The following is a 17,278-nucleotide window of genomic DNA, read 5'->3' as shown; positions in this document are numbered from 1 at the left end:
TATGTCCATCACTGATTATTTCTATTCTGTGACACTCCATCTATTTCACTATCAGAAGTCACAGAATGACAACTGACAATTCTGAGAGATGACAGCATTTCAAAAACACCAAGAGAGGACGGAAAACCTCTGTATAGACCCAAGAGCCATATTGTATAGACACTCTTTGATGGAACAAGGGCCAGGTCCAGAAACAACCCCTATTGTTCAGAACCATAGGCACTTGAAGGCCTACTTATCAAATCCTCTGAGAACTACAGAAGTGCATAGTGGCTAGAGGAGAAGTGCTTGGGTTGTTTCTAGACATGGAATATGCCAGACTAGTCATGAACCACACACACACCATCAGCAAGTATACGAACAAATTTATTTAAATTTAAAACAGATACCTTGTCATTATGTTCTCTCTTAGAAGGCGGCGATGATCGTAATAAATCATGTTCATGTTTGAATGAGGATCAGGCAACAGTGGTTGAAACAAATGCATGAAAACACACAACAAAAAAAGAAATATGGCGAGAGTATTGCAAATCAATAATACATAACCAACCGATCAATCAATAACCGATTTCACCCTTTCATCAAGATCTCTGCATCAGCCAATACATTTTTCCGAGGCCTCACTTCCTCCCAACACTAAACAATACATGCAATTATATAATTACACAAAAAATGTGTACTTATAGTTTTTGTTAGGGGTGGCGTAGTCGCCACGTGTTTAGGTCTCTGGTGTTCTTAAAAATGGGACCATCCAAGATGGCTGTTCCCTGATGATGATGTCAGCGTTGGCACTTAAGAGAGAGAGAGAGAGCCTGGCTCTAGAGAGAGTTGGGTTGGCACACAATATAATACATAATTTACATTTGGGTTACATACAAAATAAAGAAACAAAAACAGCATTGTATCTTTTATACACCAACTAAAACATTTAACCCTCAGGTTTCCTTAGATTAAAAAATAAATCAAGTGGTCCAAAATACAATAGTGTTCCGGTAATGTTTTTTTAATCTTACAAAAAAGATTGAAAGGAAATAAGTCAAGCTAAATTCTCAATATGCACCATGTCCATGTTAATCTGACCAGGTAAAACTCTGGGTCCTAGTTAAAGCCTAGGAAAAACTATGGGCCCTAATGTGCAGACACTTCAGGAGTGCCAACCAATTAACCCACAGAAAGTGGTAAACAAGAGATTAGTAGTGTTTCCTATAAATATAACTGATTAATCACCAAGTTAGATGATTGTAGTTAGGGCTGTTTTCACCCTTCATTGTGGAGGCAGTACAGGAGCCCAAGTGCTTGTCTGTTTGCTATGCGAGTTGTATTCAACACATTGTTTGTGGGCAGGTCAACACTGAATTAAATACTGCATGTCATACTTGGATAACATCCTCTAATACTGGCTGCAGTGTGCAGGCTTTAGTTCCAGTACAACACTAACACACTTGGTTCAACTAGTTGCGGTCTAAATCCAAAACCACGATTAGTTCTCAATCAGTTGACTGGGGTGTTAGTGCTGGTATGGAACAAAATCCTGCACAGGTGTGCTAGAGCTATGTGTTGTGCAGCTATGCTTTAACTTGGAATAGCATTTTAACACCTGGTTTACCACCCTGCCTCTACTGTAGGAGTGTCTATTGACAATGTGTAAAATCTCCTCAACAAGCACAAAGCACACCCCCAGATGGTAAAACTAACAGTAGAACAATAGAAGGAAAGTTCCCCTTAACACTGATCTAAGGTCACTTTTGCATCCCCCCTAATGGATAAAGGCCCAATGCAGACGTTTTTAAATTATTGTTTTTTTACCTCAAAATCAAGTAATTTCTGGGTAACAATTAAGTACCTTACTTTTATTATTTTTGAAGCATTTTGAGTGAAAACGAACAAAAATAGCTTTTTAGCAAGAGTAATTTATCAAGCATGAATTTTGCTAGGACTGTCGAAGTGGTGTGAGTGGCATGGGGAAAACTGAAAACTAGCTGTTATTGGCAGAGAGGTTTGAAACTTGATTGGTTTATTAACTAATTTACCGCATGGTGATATCGAACAGACAAATCAAAACCTCATCCCACCAAAACAGGCAGAAATTTCAGGCGGTCTTTTCAAACAGCTCTTACACTAAAATAGCATTATCACCAATTTCACAAGATTATTCCAACGTCAGTGTGGAAATCTATACAAAATACAGGAAAATCACAATTGACTGCACTGGGTCTTTAAGGTTAGCATTGAGGGAGGGTAAGCTGATCCAGGATCACACCCCTGATGATAACACATCAAACAGTGAAGTAGGGAACTTGGGGCTTGAGAGATTCCCTCATTCGGAGCTGGAAGCTTGTCTGATCCACTGTTGATCCAGAGAAATAAAAAGTACAAAAATTTACCTTCTAATGATAGTGTTGGTCATGTATCCTACCACAGCTGTATTCACACACAGTCCTTGTTGAAACAAAATGATCCCCACAAACACTCATGAGTGAATGGCTTCGTTGACTGTGAACCTAAAACCAGGGCTGCACAACCCAGTGCTTCGAAGTCCACATTCCTGCTGGTTTTCATTTCTCCCCGGCATTTGCTTGATCAATGAATGTTACCAATCGGCTAGCGATTGCAAACACCTGATTTCACAGGTAGAAATCCATTTTTGGTTAGAAGGCAACAGAAAAAAACCACAGCAAAACTGCAGCCCTTGAGGACAGAATGCAACAGTGTACCCATGTCCTCTACTGCCCATCGCTTTCTAGGATTTGTGAATTCACTCATCGAATTTCCACTCACTTCATGAATTGAAAACCGAATTGAGCCCCGTCTCCCCCATCTGCCTGCCTGTCTGATGCATGGCGATAGCCCTTAATGAGAATAATGAAGAAAAGTTGCCTGTAGAAAGAGGTTAAAAAGTAGATCTGCAACGTCACTGGTTCTATCAAAGCAAGCCTCGGAACTTGAACTAAAACAACTCAAACCAACGACAACGCAAACTGTGTTTAAATTACAACGACAGAGCAAGCATAGACCGTACTGGTCTCCAATCACTGGTTATAAAAATTCACCTACGTTCATATGGTACATTTCCTATGTATGCAGTTACAGAGCTGTGCCTATTAGAAACCCAAGAGGAGAAATACAAGTTTTCATCAATGAAACGAAACAAAGTGACTTAATGTGAGAAGAAAACCAAAGAATTTAACATGGATATAGATAGAATGGCAAAGTACATCTGGAATTGTCTTAAGAGAAAAAAAGAAAGCAGAGATTTAGTACATACTATAGTAGACGTTTGTTTTGTTACAGCAGATTAGACTCAAGTCTAGCCCCGACCGCATTTCAACATGATAGAAACAAAAGCAGTCAAATTATCAACACCTTCAAACCTGGTTCCATAAATTATTAAATAAAAAAAAAAAAAAAAAAAATCTTTATTTAGTTACTCTTTTAATATCATGTCTTTAGTCAACATATTGTGAATAACTAATCTGCTCTAGTGTTAGTAGGGAGAAGCTGCAGAGGAGAGCCGAGGATCTAGAATGTTCTAAAGGTTCTAGACTAGAAGGCTCCTGATGGTTTAGAACCTCTGTTCTGAGACTGTTCCTTTCCTCTCACTGCAGCCCTCTGTGTGTGTAGTCCTCTTATAATCAACTGATTATCAATCATCAAAGAAATCCAGAATCACAGTATAAATACTAGCAAATTCATAGGAAAACAAAAACAGTACACTATCGAAAAAAGTGGATTTTCTTTTTTTTGTGTTTTTTTTTTGCCAAAGATTTTTTGTACCACAGAGTGTTTTTGTACAGGAGCATTTCTGTGTACATGTATTTACAAACAGAAATATACACAAACAATAACTTTTTGTAGACTTCAGAGTGCGCTGTCCATTTGGGAGGCAGGATCATACGTCCCCCGCTCCCACCAATCAACAACCACCGCTCATCAACAAACAAAAGTGTCTATACAGTAAAAAAAAGTAAACAACGTAAAGCTTCCTGTGTGTCTGGGATAATGGATGCCACCGTGTCATTTGTGGGGATGGATTGCCCAGAATCTCCAGAGCACATCTATTTGGGTCGCCGGGCAACTTAACACGTGATGTCATTCTTTCAGACTGATGTACCGTATGCTGATGACATCATCCATTCATGACTCCCTCCCCCTCAGCGACTGTCCAATCAGAACATAGTAGCGAGTTTTGGATGTTCGGTAATCTTAATGTAGCGTGTATCAAACAGAACATGGTACTGCGGATGTCAAACGGAAGGTTCCGGTGTATCAGTCAGTATACCAGTGAAGGAGGGAAGCGATGTGATCAAACCTAAACATGAACAACCACAGTCGTCTGTAAAGGATAAAATTAGAGTCAGTTTCTGGTTACCATCTTGTTTTTGTGATATTTTGGCAATTTTGCAAATTTTTTAAATACGAGATTTTGTTTTGTTAACCGCTTCTAAAACTTTTCAAACCACTTCTTAGTCGTCAGATAGAAGTTGACGTAGCAACAAGTTACTATTATTAAAAACTATTTGTAAAAAAGCTCAGCGATACACATATTTAATCAATTAGCTTTTTCCACTCCTTCTGGTGCTTTCAGTCTTAGTGTATTTTGTCTACATATGTAATTACTTTATAACATATTTAATTATATATATTTTTTTGCGTTTGCAACGATCACTCGGGAGTATACATTCATCGATGCGAGGTGCAAACAGAATCCTTGGTCTGACTCCTCATTTGTGTGTGACATCACTTCCTGCTCGGGTCCTAGTGGCTTCCTTTGTTACCTCATCGTCTCCACCCCACTCCCAGTCTTTATCCCCTCCCTTATAGAGTGTAAAACATCACCCTCTCAGGTGTTTTTTTGCCTTGCGTTTGGGTCACTCCTTCCACCAAATCAGAGGATGTGATCTCAGGCCAGTTGACTGATGGTTCAAGGGATAAAGACCCACAGTTCACTGACCACACTGGTCCTCTTCCTCACCTTCTCACCTTCTCACACACAAACACGCAGACACACACACACACACACACACACACACACACTGTCCCCTCCCGTAGTCACTGTATACTGCATGGCGTGTGTGTATGTGTGGTGTGGAGAAGAGGAGACTGACAAGCTGCTGAGAACGAGGGAGAGGACAGGCTTATGGCAAAAGGGTAGAAAGAGGGAAGGAATGAGAGAGCGAATGGGAGGAGAGATATTGGAAGAGAGGGGTCTTAAAATCGCTGGAGTGAAAAGCAGGAGGGGAAAGATCAACTAGACATGTAGGTGTGTGTAAGCTTCATAGGTGTCCGTGTGTGTGTGTGTGTGTGTGTGTGTGTAGGCTAAGCTGTGCAACTGGGAAGAGTGTGTGCGTGTGTGTGCAAGAGTCTCTCAGACCAGGTTGTATTCTTTGAGGTTGAGCTGCAGGATGGTGTCTTTGACGGCAGCGAAGACGAAGCGGATGTTCTCGGTGTCCGTGGCGCAGGTGAAGTGTGAGTAGATGATCTTGTCGCTATCCGGGTTCAGGTCCACAAACATCTTCAGGATAAACTCCCGGCCTGCCTGGGCATCTCGCTGGGGACCTGGGGCGGCACAGACACGAGCACACACACACACACAGTCAATCCCGCATCACGGTAGTCAGAAACCATCAGACACACGGTATATCACGAAGGTAACTGTAGACAGACACACACACACCATCAAACTCAGGGAAGTAATCGACCAGGTGGGAGTATGAGATCTTCTCCTCCAGCAGATCCTTCTTGTTGAGGAACAGGATGACTGAGGAGTTCTGGAACCAGGGGTAGGTGATGATGGTCCTAAACAACGCCTTACTCTCCTCCATACGGTTCTGACAGAGGAACAGAGGACAGTTAGTAAGGGAGTTTGATGTGTGTGTGTGCTGTGATGTGTGCGGCGAGTGTGTGGTATCTTTGACATGATAACCACAGATCTAGGATCAGATTACCTAACCCCAACTCCAAAAATGAACCATTAAGGCATATCAGATCCTGGATCACTGGATAGAGTCAAATTCTACCTAGTCCACCAATGTTTCACTATTGGAAACCGGGAGGGCAAAAAGGCGAGCCATCTCTCCCACCTTTCCCTAGTGTGTGTGTGTACACACCTCGTTGTCAGACTCCACCAGGACTTGGTCGTACTCGCTGAGGGCCACCAGGAACATGATGGAAGTGACATTCTCAAAACAGTGGATCCACTTCCTCCTCTCTGACCTTTGACCCCCTACATCCACCATCCTGGAGCATGGACGGAGCGAGGAGAGGTGCCAGGACACAGAGGACAAGAGAGAAGAGACGTTAAACAGTGTTGTTGTGTTTGTGGAACAACTAAAAGAACAACTAATAAGAAAAACTCTAAAATGGCTTCCTGAATCCATCCATGCAAAAGGGTTGGTCCTCATTGATTTTCTATGTCTGTGATTTAACTCTACATACAGTAGTGTATGGATGGATTCAACAGCTACATGAAGACTGAGCCCAAAACCACACACATATACAAAAGGGTGGTGGCAAACTTGAGATGTAGAATCCTAATGGCCGCCATTTTGGCACCTAACGTTCCAAGACAATCCCATTCCACTGAGAATCTAAACGAGAACGTTTGGTGGCAACATGGAGGATAGTTTGTTCGCTGAATTCTGTCTCATCTACGGCCCTGAGAGGTCACAGTTAGAAGGAGAGCCTACGGTGGAAAACACACACAGATCATAAACTGAAATACAGTACCAGTCAAGTTTGAACACACCTACTTATTCCAGGGTTTTTCTTTATTTTTACTATTTTCTACATTGTGGAATAATAGAAGACATCAAAACTATGAAATAACACATCTGGAATCATGTAGTAACCCCAAAAAATGTTAAACAAATCAAAATATATTTTCTATTGGAGATTCTTCAAAGTAGCCACCCTTTGCCTTGATGACAGCTTTGCACACTCTTTGGTCGTTCTCTCAACCAGCTTCATAAGGTAGTCACCTGGAATGCATTTCATATAACGGGTGTGCCTTGTTTAAAGTTAACGTGTGGAATTTCTTTCCTTCTTAATGCGTTTGAGACAATCAGTTGTGTTGTGACATGGTAGGGGTGGTATATAGAAGATAGCCCTATTTGGTAAAAGACCAAGTCCACATTATGACAAGAACGACTACAATAAGCAAAGAGAAACAACAGTCCATAATTACTTTAAGACATGAAGGTCAGTCAATGCAGAAGATTTCAAGAACTTTGAAAGTTTCTTTAAGTGCAGTCGCAAAAACCATCAAGCGCTATGATGAAACTGGCTCTCATGAGGACCGCCACAGGAAAGCAAGATGGTGTGGGGTTACTTTGCTGGTGATTTATTTAAAATTCAAGGCACATTTAACCAGCATGGCTACCACACCATTCTGCAGCGATACACCATCCCATCTGTTTGTGCTTAGTGGGCCTATCATTTGTTTTTCAACAGGAGATTACCCAACACACACCTCCAGGCTGTCTAATGGCTATTTGACCAAGGATAGTGATGGAGTGCTGCATCAGATGACCTGGCCTCCACAATCACTCGAGGGATGAGTTGGACCGCAGAGTGAAGGAAAATCAGCCAACAAGTGCTCAGCATATGTGGGAAATCCAAGAGGTCTGGAAAAGCATTCCTCATGAAGCTGGTTGAGAGAATGCCAAGAGTTTGCAAAGCTGTCATCAAGGCAAAGTGTGGCTACTTAGAATAATCTCAAATATATGTTTAACACTTTGTTGGTTACTACATGATTGTGTCCAAACTTTTGACTGATACTGTATGTAACACAGTGTGGAAACAAATGTAGGTAACACTTTACTTCTTGAAGATCTGACTTTAAACTGCTTATTATCATTACATCATTTAGTTTATGTAGGCCTATGTTATAGGCAGTTTATAACCTTATCTATGCATAAAGTGTTACCTAGTGAATGGATCATCAGTAAAGAGTGAGCGGTGCCCATCACCATTCTCAAGTTGCCCCTAACCTCTGATCTAGGATCAGATAACCTTACCCCAATTCAAAACATTAACCATAAGGGGGATGAAGGTATATCAGATCCTGGATCAGTGGATGGAGGAGAATTCTACCTAGTCCACCCAGTGGCAAGATGGGAGGGCAAAAAAAGCAAACCAGCTCTCCCACCGTTCCCTAGTGTGTGTGTGTGTGTGTGTGTGTGTGTCCGTGTCCCTGAAGCATGAGCCAAGCGCAATTGTGCAACCCTGGTGGAGGTGAGACAAAAAGAGGAGAACGGGAGAGGAGGTAGAGAGAGGACTAGGAACAGAGAAAGAGGAGAACGGGAGAGGAGGTAGAGAGAGGACTAGGAACAGAGAAAGAGGAGAACGGGAGAGGAGGTAGAGAGAGGACTAGGAACAGAGAAAGAGGAGAATGGGAGAGGAGGTAGAGAGAGGACTAGGAACAGAGAAAGAGGAGCAGATGAAGACTGAGGAAGGGATGAGAATAAAAAAAGGGAAGAAGATGGAGGGATACAGAAGGCACCTCTGATGGCGGGATTCCTTTGCTGGGTGAACGACAGGAGTGTCCTCCGAGTAGTTCTGACTGAAGTGTGTGTGTGTGAGAGTGTGTGCATGTCAAGGTTTCTTCCTTCCGTTTCTCTTTGCCACTGTCCTCCTAGGTTGTCTTTTAGGTTTTGTTAAGTGTTCTTCTGTGTTAAACGATTCAAGTAGAAGCAAAGGTAAGTCATGTAAAATGTTAGTCTGTCTGATCAAGTTACATTATGTACCAGGAACTGATTCAGACCAGGTGAGACTTGTTCTAAGTCAGCGATATTAATCAATGATTTAACATCCAGGGAAAAGGCAACCAGCAGTACTGTGGTCTTCGAGGCCTAGATTTGCATAGTCCTGTCTTTGAATTAAACAGATAGTGAATGTATGCGATTTCATTTGTGATGAAACGCCCTCCTGTTGTAGCATGGGATACTGCAGTCCACAGAGACCAAGAGCCAATCAGAGCCCTGCAGGACCTCAGGCCCAAAATAACATCCTTCACTGGGAGAGAGAGAGAGGACGACCTCTTTTCCTCTGCCAGGATGAACAGAGGGGAGGAGAGGAGAAAGAGGGTGACCCATTTTAAAAAGACGGGCGCCAGAATGTAGGACTTTGGACTCACGAGGATGTGTCTGAGTGGAGGAGGTTGGGTGGGTGTGTGTGAGAGAGAGAGAGCGAGAGAGAGAGATCGGGCCATAATGGTGGAGATCAAGCCTACAATAAAACACAGCTCTGTCCACTGCTGATCGAAGAGTTCAATGATAGTTATGGAACAACCAGAACGTATGACATGTGAAAAGAACGCACACATCGGTATGCCCTGTCCAAATACTGATAAATAAATGCATTCTTCCTTAATTTAAAGTAACCACTAATTCATGACATGACTGGATTGGTGAAAGCTTAAAGTGGGACCCTAACTTTCACCGATGCGCTCATGCCAAAGCAGTGATTACTTTGAGAAAAGGAGGATGCATTTTAAGAAGTAACGGAGCAGGGTCATGGGATGATTCACTGGTTAACATGACTGCACAAGGGCACTGATGCTAGCATCCCCTTCCTGAATGATGCATTTGCTAGGCCAATGTTAGCACCTTAGCCTCTTCTACTTGAATAGGATGCTTTTTGAAAGCGGATGTTAATTGCACCACCTGACTGATGCTTTTGCTGGGCTCATGTTAGCACGTTAGCATTGTCTACCTGAAAATAATGCATTTGCTAGGCTAATGTTAGCAACTCCACCTGACTGTGATGCATTTGCTAGGCTAAAGTTAGCACACTAGCATTGTCTACCTGAAAATGATGCTTGACAAGTCGAAGGGGTACTCTATGATGCCGGTGGTGGGGATTCGCACCCTCAGAACATCTTGCTGTGTGGGCAGATAGTTGTTGTCTGAGATACGGTCCAGATCAGTTAGATAGCTACAAACCGAGGGAGAAAGAGAGAGAGACAGAAAGAGACAGACCACAGTCATATAAAGCACGGTAGACAGTTAGCATTACCGCCACACACCCCTACCAATCCAGAGAAGGTGGATCAGTCCAGTGTGGAAGGCTTGGGCGACCGTACCAAGTCTAGAAGAACAGTGGTGTTGGTCCGTATTAGGCTTCCAACACCACCCCGAGCCCAATACACAGACCCACTCACCCCCCAAAGCAACTCTGAGAACGTCCGTTTCAGGTCTTTACCGTCACAATAAAACACCTTGAGGCCTTAGTTTAGTTGTAGCAATTTTTGCATCAAGCTAACAAGCCATTTTGATGCCATTTCACATCCTTTCTAGTTTGGGGTTCTGCAACGATTACATAACAGTTGGGTTGTCCTGAGTGGGCCCAGTCTCAGAGAGTTGCTATGTGGGGACCTGGGTGTGTGTGTGTCAGTGTGTTGCAGGACAGTGACATAGTGAGGACGTCGGTGGAAGCAGCAGAGGCAGAGAAGGAGCAGTCCCTCGCTGCAGTACCGTGACGGTACCTGAAGATGCAGTTCTCCAGGTCAAACGGGTACTCTATGATTCCCGTGGTGGGGACCCGGACACGAAGCACATCCTGCTGAGTAGGAACATATCCCTCCGCGGTGACGCGGTCTATATCACTAAGGTAACTGAAGATACACACAGACACACAGTCTATCACTAAAGAAACTGGATGGCTGCACATACACACCAACATGCTGACCAGACTGCTCGTTTGTGCGCCATTGCACGCATGTTGATTTTGTCCAACCACACCAGACGCGATCAAGACACGCAGGTTGAAATATCAAAACAAACTCTGAACCAACTACATTAATTTGGGGGACAGGTCGTAAATAATTATATAAACATTGGGTTGTTATTTTACCTGAAATGCACAAGGTCCTCTACGCCGACAATGAATCCACAGATAAAAGGGTAAACAGAGTTTGTTTCTAGTAATCTCTCCTCCTTCGGGCTTCTTCTCCTTTGACTTTATATGGCGGTGTGCAACCAACTTTAAGGTGCATTACCACCACCAACTGGACTGTGGACCTCAGTTCATCCTTCAATCACTCTGTGGGTATATCATCCGAAAAACCAATGAGGAGCTGGGAGAGGCGGGACTTGCAGCTTGTCAAGCGTCACAAATAGAACCAAGTTCTATATATTAGAGCCTGGCTATGGAGACGCTCGTTGAGGTGCGCAAGCAGTGTGGGTGCAATGATAACGTCTGTGTACATTTATCTTGCCATGCTTACGACGTGAGCACTGTGGTCAGCATGTAATTCTCCCTCTCTCACACACACACACACACACACACACACACGGGCAGAAGAGACTGATTAGCTGTAATACAACAGGGTTTTTGACAGGGGGCAGCGTTGGTAGCGATTCTTCAACCCTGGCCCTAGAGATGCCTTGGGTGTGCAGGAGTTCGTTCCAGCCCAGTCCAACTCAAACACACCCAATTCAGCTTATCAAGGTCCTGATGTCCAATTAGCCGGGTGTCAGCAGAGATGGTGTCCTCTCATAACGTTAACAGGCAACCAACCAGGAATCAAAGATCAACATTACGCTCACACACACACGATTCAATTTCTTCTAAGGTTTGACTTGACTTAAATGTAAGCAATAGACAGAATGGTAAATGCGTGTGTAGTAGTGTATTATTGTTGAATAAGTACTGGAGATTTATTCCTAGCACCTCTTAGAAGGTAAAGCAATGGTGTATGTTCAACATAAGCTTTCATTTAGCTGAGTGTGAGGGGTGGAGAGAGAAGTGCATGAACTGTAGTGTGTGTGTGTGTGTGTGTGTGTGTACAGTGCATTCAGAAAGTATTTTTTCCCACATTTTTGTTACGTTACAGCCTTATTCTAAAATGGGTTACAAAAAAAAAATCCTCAATCAATCTACACACAACACCCCATTTGACAAAGCAAAAACAGGCTTGTCAAAAACAGAAATAACTTATTTACATAAGTATACAGACCCTTTGGCCCTGTCCGGGGGTATCATCGGATGGGGCCACAGTGTCTCCTGACCCCTCCTGTCTCAGCCTCCAGTATTTATGCTGCAGTAGTTTATGTGTCGGGGCGCTAGGGTCAGTCTGTTATATCTGGAGTATTTCTCCTGTCTTATCCGGTGTCCTGTGTGAATTTAAGTATGCCCTCTCTAATTCTCTCTTTCTCAGAGGACCTGAGCCCGAGGACCATGCCTCAGGACTACCTGGCACGATGACCCCTTGCTGTCCCCAGTCCACCTGGCCATGCTGCTGCTCCAGTTTCAACTGTTCTGCCTGCGGCTATGGAACCCTGACCTGTTCATGTGCTACCTGTCCCAGACCTGCTGTTTTCAATTCTCTAGAGACAGAAGGAGGGGTAGAGATACTCTGAATGATCGGCTATGAAAAGCCAACTGACATTTTCTCCTGAGGTGCTGACCTGTTGCACCCTCGACAACAACTGTGATTATTATTACTATGAACATTTGAACATCTTGGCCATGTTCTGTTATAATCTCCACCCGGCACAGCCAGAAGAGGACTGGCCACCCCTCATAGCCTGGTTCCTCTCTAGGTTTCTTCCTAGGTTTTGGCCTTTGTAGGGAGTTTTTCCTAGCCACCGTGCTTCTACACCTGCATTGCTTGCTGTTTGGGGTTTTTAGGCTGGGTTTCTGTACAGCACTTTGATATATCAGGCTGATGTAAGAAGGGCTATATAAATACATTTGATTTGATTTGACTTTGCTATGAGACTCAAAATTGAGCTCAGGAATTTGGGGAAGGGTACCAAAAAATGTCTGCAGCTTTGAAGGTCCAAGAACACAGTGGTCTTCACTATTCTTTAATGCTGACTCTCCGGCCAAACTGAGCAATCGGGGGAGAAGGGCCTTGGTCAGGGAGATGACCAAGAACCCGATGGTCACTCTAACAGCGCTCCAGAGTTCCTCTGTGGAGATGGGAGAACCTTCCAGAAGGACAACCATCTCTGCAGCACTCCACCAACCAGGCCTTTATGGTAAAGTGGCCAAACGGAAGCCACGCCTAAGTAAAAAGGCACATGACAGCCCACTTGGAGTTTGCCAAAAGGCACCTAAAGGACTTTGACCATGAGAAACAAGATTCTCTGGTCTAATGAAACCACGATTGAACTCTTTGGCCTGAATGCCAAGCGTCACGTCTAGAGGAAACCAGACACTGCTCATCACCTGGCCAATACCATATCTAGGGTGAAGCATGGTGGTGGCAGCATCATGCTGTGGGGATGTTTTTATGCGGCAGGGACAAGGGGACTAGTAAGGATCAAGGGAAAGATGAACGGAGCAAAGTACAGAGATCCTTGAAGAAAACCTGCTCCAGAGAGCTCAGGACCTAAGACTGGGGCGAAGGTTCACCTTCCAACAGGACAACAACCATAAGCACACAGCCAAGAGTGTCCCGAAGCCACTGCTGCGTGGCGTCGGGACAAATCTCAATGTCCTTGAGTTGCCCAGCCAGAGCCCGGACTTGAACCCGGTCGAACATCCCTGGACAGACCTGAAAATAGCTGTGCATCAACACTCCCCATCCAACCTGACAGTGTGTGAGAGGATCTGCAGAACAAAAATGGGAGAAACCCAAATACAGCTATAAATTAGCATTTTAAAATAAGGCTGTAAAGTAACTAAACATGGAAAAAGTGAAGGGGTCTGAATACTTTCCAAATGCACTGTGTGTGTGACAGTCAGTATCTCACTTCATTTCTAGCCATCAGCTCTCTGGAGTTGGGGCAACCGGTCGAGAGGCACCAGAGTGAACCACACACACACACACACACACACACACACACACACGCAAATGCCTTAACCCCAACACACCCACGTGCGCTCACATCCACCCCTCCCCCACATGAACAACCTCTTACACACAGAGACATACTATTTAGTGGAGTCTGATAGCTGGTATTCCCTGCGTCTGTCGTAGGCCTCCTGTATCCCAGGGTCGGCCCACAGGGTCTTGATGGCGCTGATGTAGGGCTGGTCGAAACCACAGATCTTCTCTATGTCCACCTCCTTCACTAACATGGCATTAGACTGGGGAGGGAGGGGAGAGAGACAGAGAGAGGAGGGAAGAGTGAGCGCATTGGAACTAGATAGTGTTTGTGTGAGTGAGAGTGACTGTAGATGCGTTCTGACCAAGCCTATTCTGGTTGTGTGTGTGGATGGCAGTGTTTTTTTTAATGGTTGCGTTAGTACTTCCTACCCGGTTCTGTTCGTATTTGAAGGGGATCTTGAGGTTCTCTGTGGCTTTGATCATAGACTGCATGGAGGTGAAGATGTTCTGGTACACCAGCCTGATGAAACCCCTCTTGTCCTCCTCTGTGTAGCCCGCCCCGTGGATGATCCTCATCTGCTTGATGAATGTACTCTTCCCACTCTCTCCTGTACCTGGTCACACACATAGAACAACCACTGTTAGCACCACTCTCTCCTGTACCAGACACTCACATAGAACAACCACTGTTAGCCCCACTCTCTCCTGTACCAGACACTCACATAGAACAACCACTGTTAGCCCCACTCTCTCCTGTACCAGACACTCACATAGAACAACCACTGTTAGCAACACTCTACTGTACCTGGACACACACATAGAACAACCACTGTTAGCACCACTCTCTCCTATACCTGGACACACACACCTACAGTGAGCTCCAGAAGTATTCGTTTTGACTCTGCACTCCAGCACGTTGGATTCGAAAAGTGCAGACTGAACTTTATTGAGGGTATTTTCATCTATATTGTGTGAACGGTTTAGAAACTACAACTATTTTTGTACATAAATGGCGAGGGGGAGTTAAGGGGACCAAAAGTATTGGGACAAATTCATTTGTGTATTAAAGTAGTCAACATTTTTGCATTTGGTCCCATATCCTTCGCACGCATTGATTACATGAAGCTTGTGACTACAAATGTGTTTGATGCATTTGCTGTTTGTTTTGGTTGTGTTTCAGATTATTTACCATTACATTTTATTGGGCACAATAAAAATGAATTTCTTACACTTCTACATTAAAATGTGGATGCTTGTAATGGTGAGAGGTTAGCATGTCTTCGGGGTATGATATTTGTGCATCTAACTTTCACTCATCGTTATTCACGATTCATCCAGGACTATCCGTAACCATGGTAGCATCCACTTTAAAATGTTTAGAAAACATTCTATTCTTATTTACAATAAAAGTGACTCCAAAATGGCTACACATTACTTACCATTCATTCCTATTGGGCACAAAATAATATGAAACACGACCAAAACAAAACAGCAAATGCATCCGACACCCTGTGCTGTGCAACAGGTGCGCTAGTTTAGCGGGATAGGTGTGTAAACGCTATTCATAAAAAAAAAAGTGTGTAAATTGCGTTAAACCTTCAATACATCACTGGAGAGCATAGTATACAGAGCCAGCGCGAGCGAGACGGAGAGCGCAAACGAGATGGAGAGCGGGAGCGAGACGGAGAGCGGGGGAGAGCGAGAAAGCGAGGGAGGGTGTTGTGAGTGCCAGGGTGAAGGGGAATCCAGTGAGATCCGTTTCAACAGTGTCGTTCTTTAACACAAACAGCTACGACAGCAGCAGACAGCGTCTAACAGAAGGAACCAGATGTTTGTCAGATCTCCACAGTCATATGATCCTCCTCAGACCGACACCCCCACCAGCACCACCCAGAGCTCCATTCAACCCAGCCTGCACTGCAGTATCCAGTCGCACACTGGCTCTTTTCACCCCCATGGTCAACTACAAACCATAGGACGGTTTGGGGTTACTATGAAATCCTACTACTGTAAGACCCCCAGTTAGACTCCCCTCACAGTTTCCACAAAGGACTGCTTGCTCACTCCAACCTCATGAATTTAAAATCATTGGCTTGGTGTAGGTATGGGCTACAGGGAGTTTCCACTGCCTAAACATTCCTTCTTTCACCAGTTCTTTCCAATCCATGAAGAGGAATGAATGAGTGCACACTTCCGTGAGAAGAGTAACAATCGTAAACAGAGGAATGGGTTCAAATGAGGCTCTATCCAACCAATGACAACAAAACAACAAAAACGCAACATGTAAAGTGTTGGTCCCATGTTCCATGAGCTGAAATAATAGATCCCAGAAATATTCCATACGCACAAAAACTCTCGCTCAAATTTTGTGCACAAATGTGTTTCCATCCCTGTTAGTGAACATTTCTTCTTTGCCAAAAGAATCCATCCACCTGACAGGTGTGGCATATCAAGAAGCCGATTAAACAGCACGATCATTACACAGGTGCACATTTTGCTGGGGACAATACAAAGGCCAATATATAATGTGCAGTTGTCACAACACAATGCCACAGATGTCTCAGGTTGATGAAGCGTGCAATTGGCATACTGACTGCAGGAATGTCCACCAGAGCTGTTGTCAGAGAATTGAATGTTGATTTCTCTACCAATTTTAAATCGATGGCAATTTGAATGCACAAAAATACAGCGAAGAGATCCTGAGGACCATTGTGAGGACTATTTTTTTGAAGGTATCTGTCACCAGTCGTGAAATCCCATAGATTAGGGCCTAATTCATATATTTTAATTGACCGATTTCCTCATATAAACTGTAACACAGTACAAATCAATGGAATTGTTGCAAGTTGCGATTCTATTTTTGTTTTCCGTATATAATCCAGGGGAGGCAGGGGATTGGTTCAAACAAAACTGTCACATGACTTGACTGTCAGAAGTAGACCCCCGTCTTTCCAGTAGAAACTTGGGACCCTGCCATACCCTCATCTCCTTTAGCAAACACAAGCCTCTCCAGGGCCCAGCCAGACACCATGCCTTACAAAACAGTACTGGGAACAGATCTAATTGATTACGCTAAACTGTTTATGCTCTCAGATATGTCAAAGGTTCTTTGTCCCGATACTACAGCCATCTGAGAGGGGGGGGGGGGGGGGGGGGGGGGGGAGTTATGGAAGACGATAATCAGCCATATCATTGGGTGAGATTAAACAACTTGAGCCGCTTGCCCTTTAAAGGAGGGGTGTTCCCCTACAGTACTGCTGCAACTCTGCTCTCCCTGGTAATTAACTGATTGATTTCTGGCACCAGCTGTCCTCACCTGGGTCGTGTCTTGTACGAACGAGACGGAAAGAAACGGCGAGGTACCATCTGAACCGATCAGAAATTCATTTTCTGATGCAGTGGTTTTATGAGAACTCACAACACACACATTTGGCAAAGTAACCGTTTTAGCTAGATTTACTTCACCTCGCTGGCTAAACCCTCACTAGCCAAGGGGGCTGC

General features: G+C 44.0%; 1 protein-coding gene across 2 annotated transcripts in view; it reads right to left on the bottom strand.

Moving 5' to 3' along the window:
* Window positions 1-348: 348 nt before the first annotated feature.
* Window positions 349-17,278, bottom strand: part of LOC110495735 (guanine nucleotide-binding protein subunit alpha-11) — a 35,155-nt gene continuing 18,225 nt past the window's right edge. The window contains exons 2-7 of one of the 2 annotated variants that reach the window (XM_021571132.2): window positions 14,207-14,391; window positions 13,883-14,037; window positions 9,805-9,933; window positions 6,108-6,237; window positions 5,675-5,828; window positions 349-5,556 (exon numbers count right to left, since the gene is read on the bottom strand). In XM_021571132.2, the coding sequence (XP_021426807.1) occupies window positions 5,366-5,556; window positions 5,675-5,828; window positions 6,108-6,237; window positions 9,805-9,933; window positions 13,883-14,037; window positions 14,207-14,391 (944 nt within the window). In that variant the 3' untranslated portion in view covers window positions 349-5,365. Of the gene's footprint in view, window positions 5,557-5,674; window positions 5,829-6,107; window positions 6,238-9,804; window positions 9,934-10,483; window positions 10,613-13,882; window positions 14,038-14,206; window positions 14,392-17,278 lie in introns of both variants that reach the window. The other variant, XM_021571133.2, reaches the window with a different exon arrangement.

The sequence above is a fragment of the Oncorhynchus mykiss genome, chromosome 18 (genome assembly GCF_013265735.2).
Source record: "Oncorhynchus mykiss isolate Arlee chromosome 18, USDA_OmykA_1.1, whole genome shotgun sequence".
NCBI classification, from domain to species: domain Eukaryota; kingdom Metazoa; phylum Chordata; class Actinopteri; order Salmoniformes; family Salmonidae; genus Oncorhynchus; species Oncorhynchus mykiss.
The sequence above is the reverse complement of the archived record's forward strand: the minus strand, read 5'-3'. Positions and strand labels throughout refer to the sequence as shown.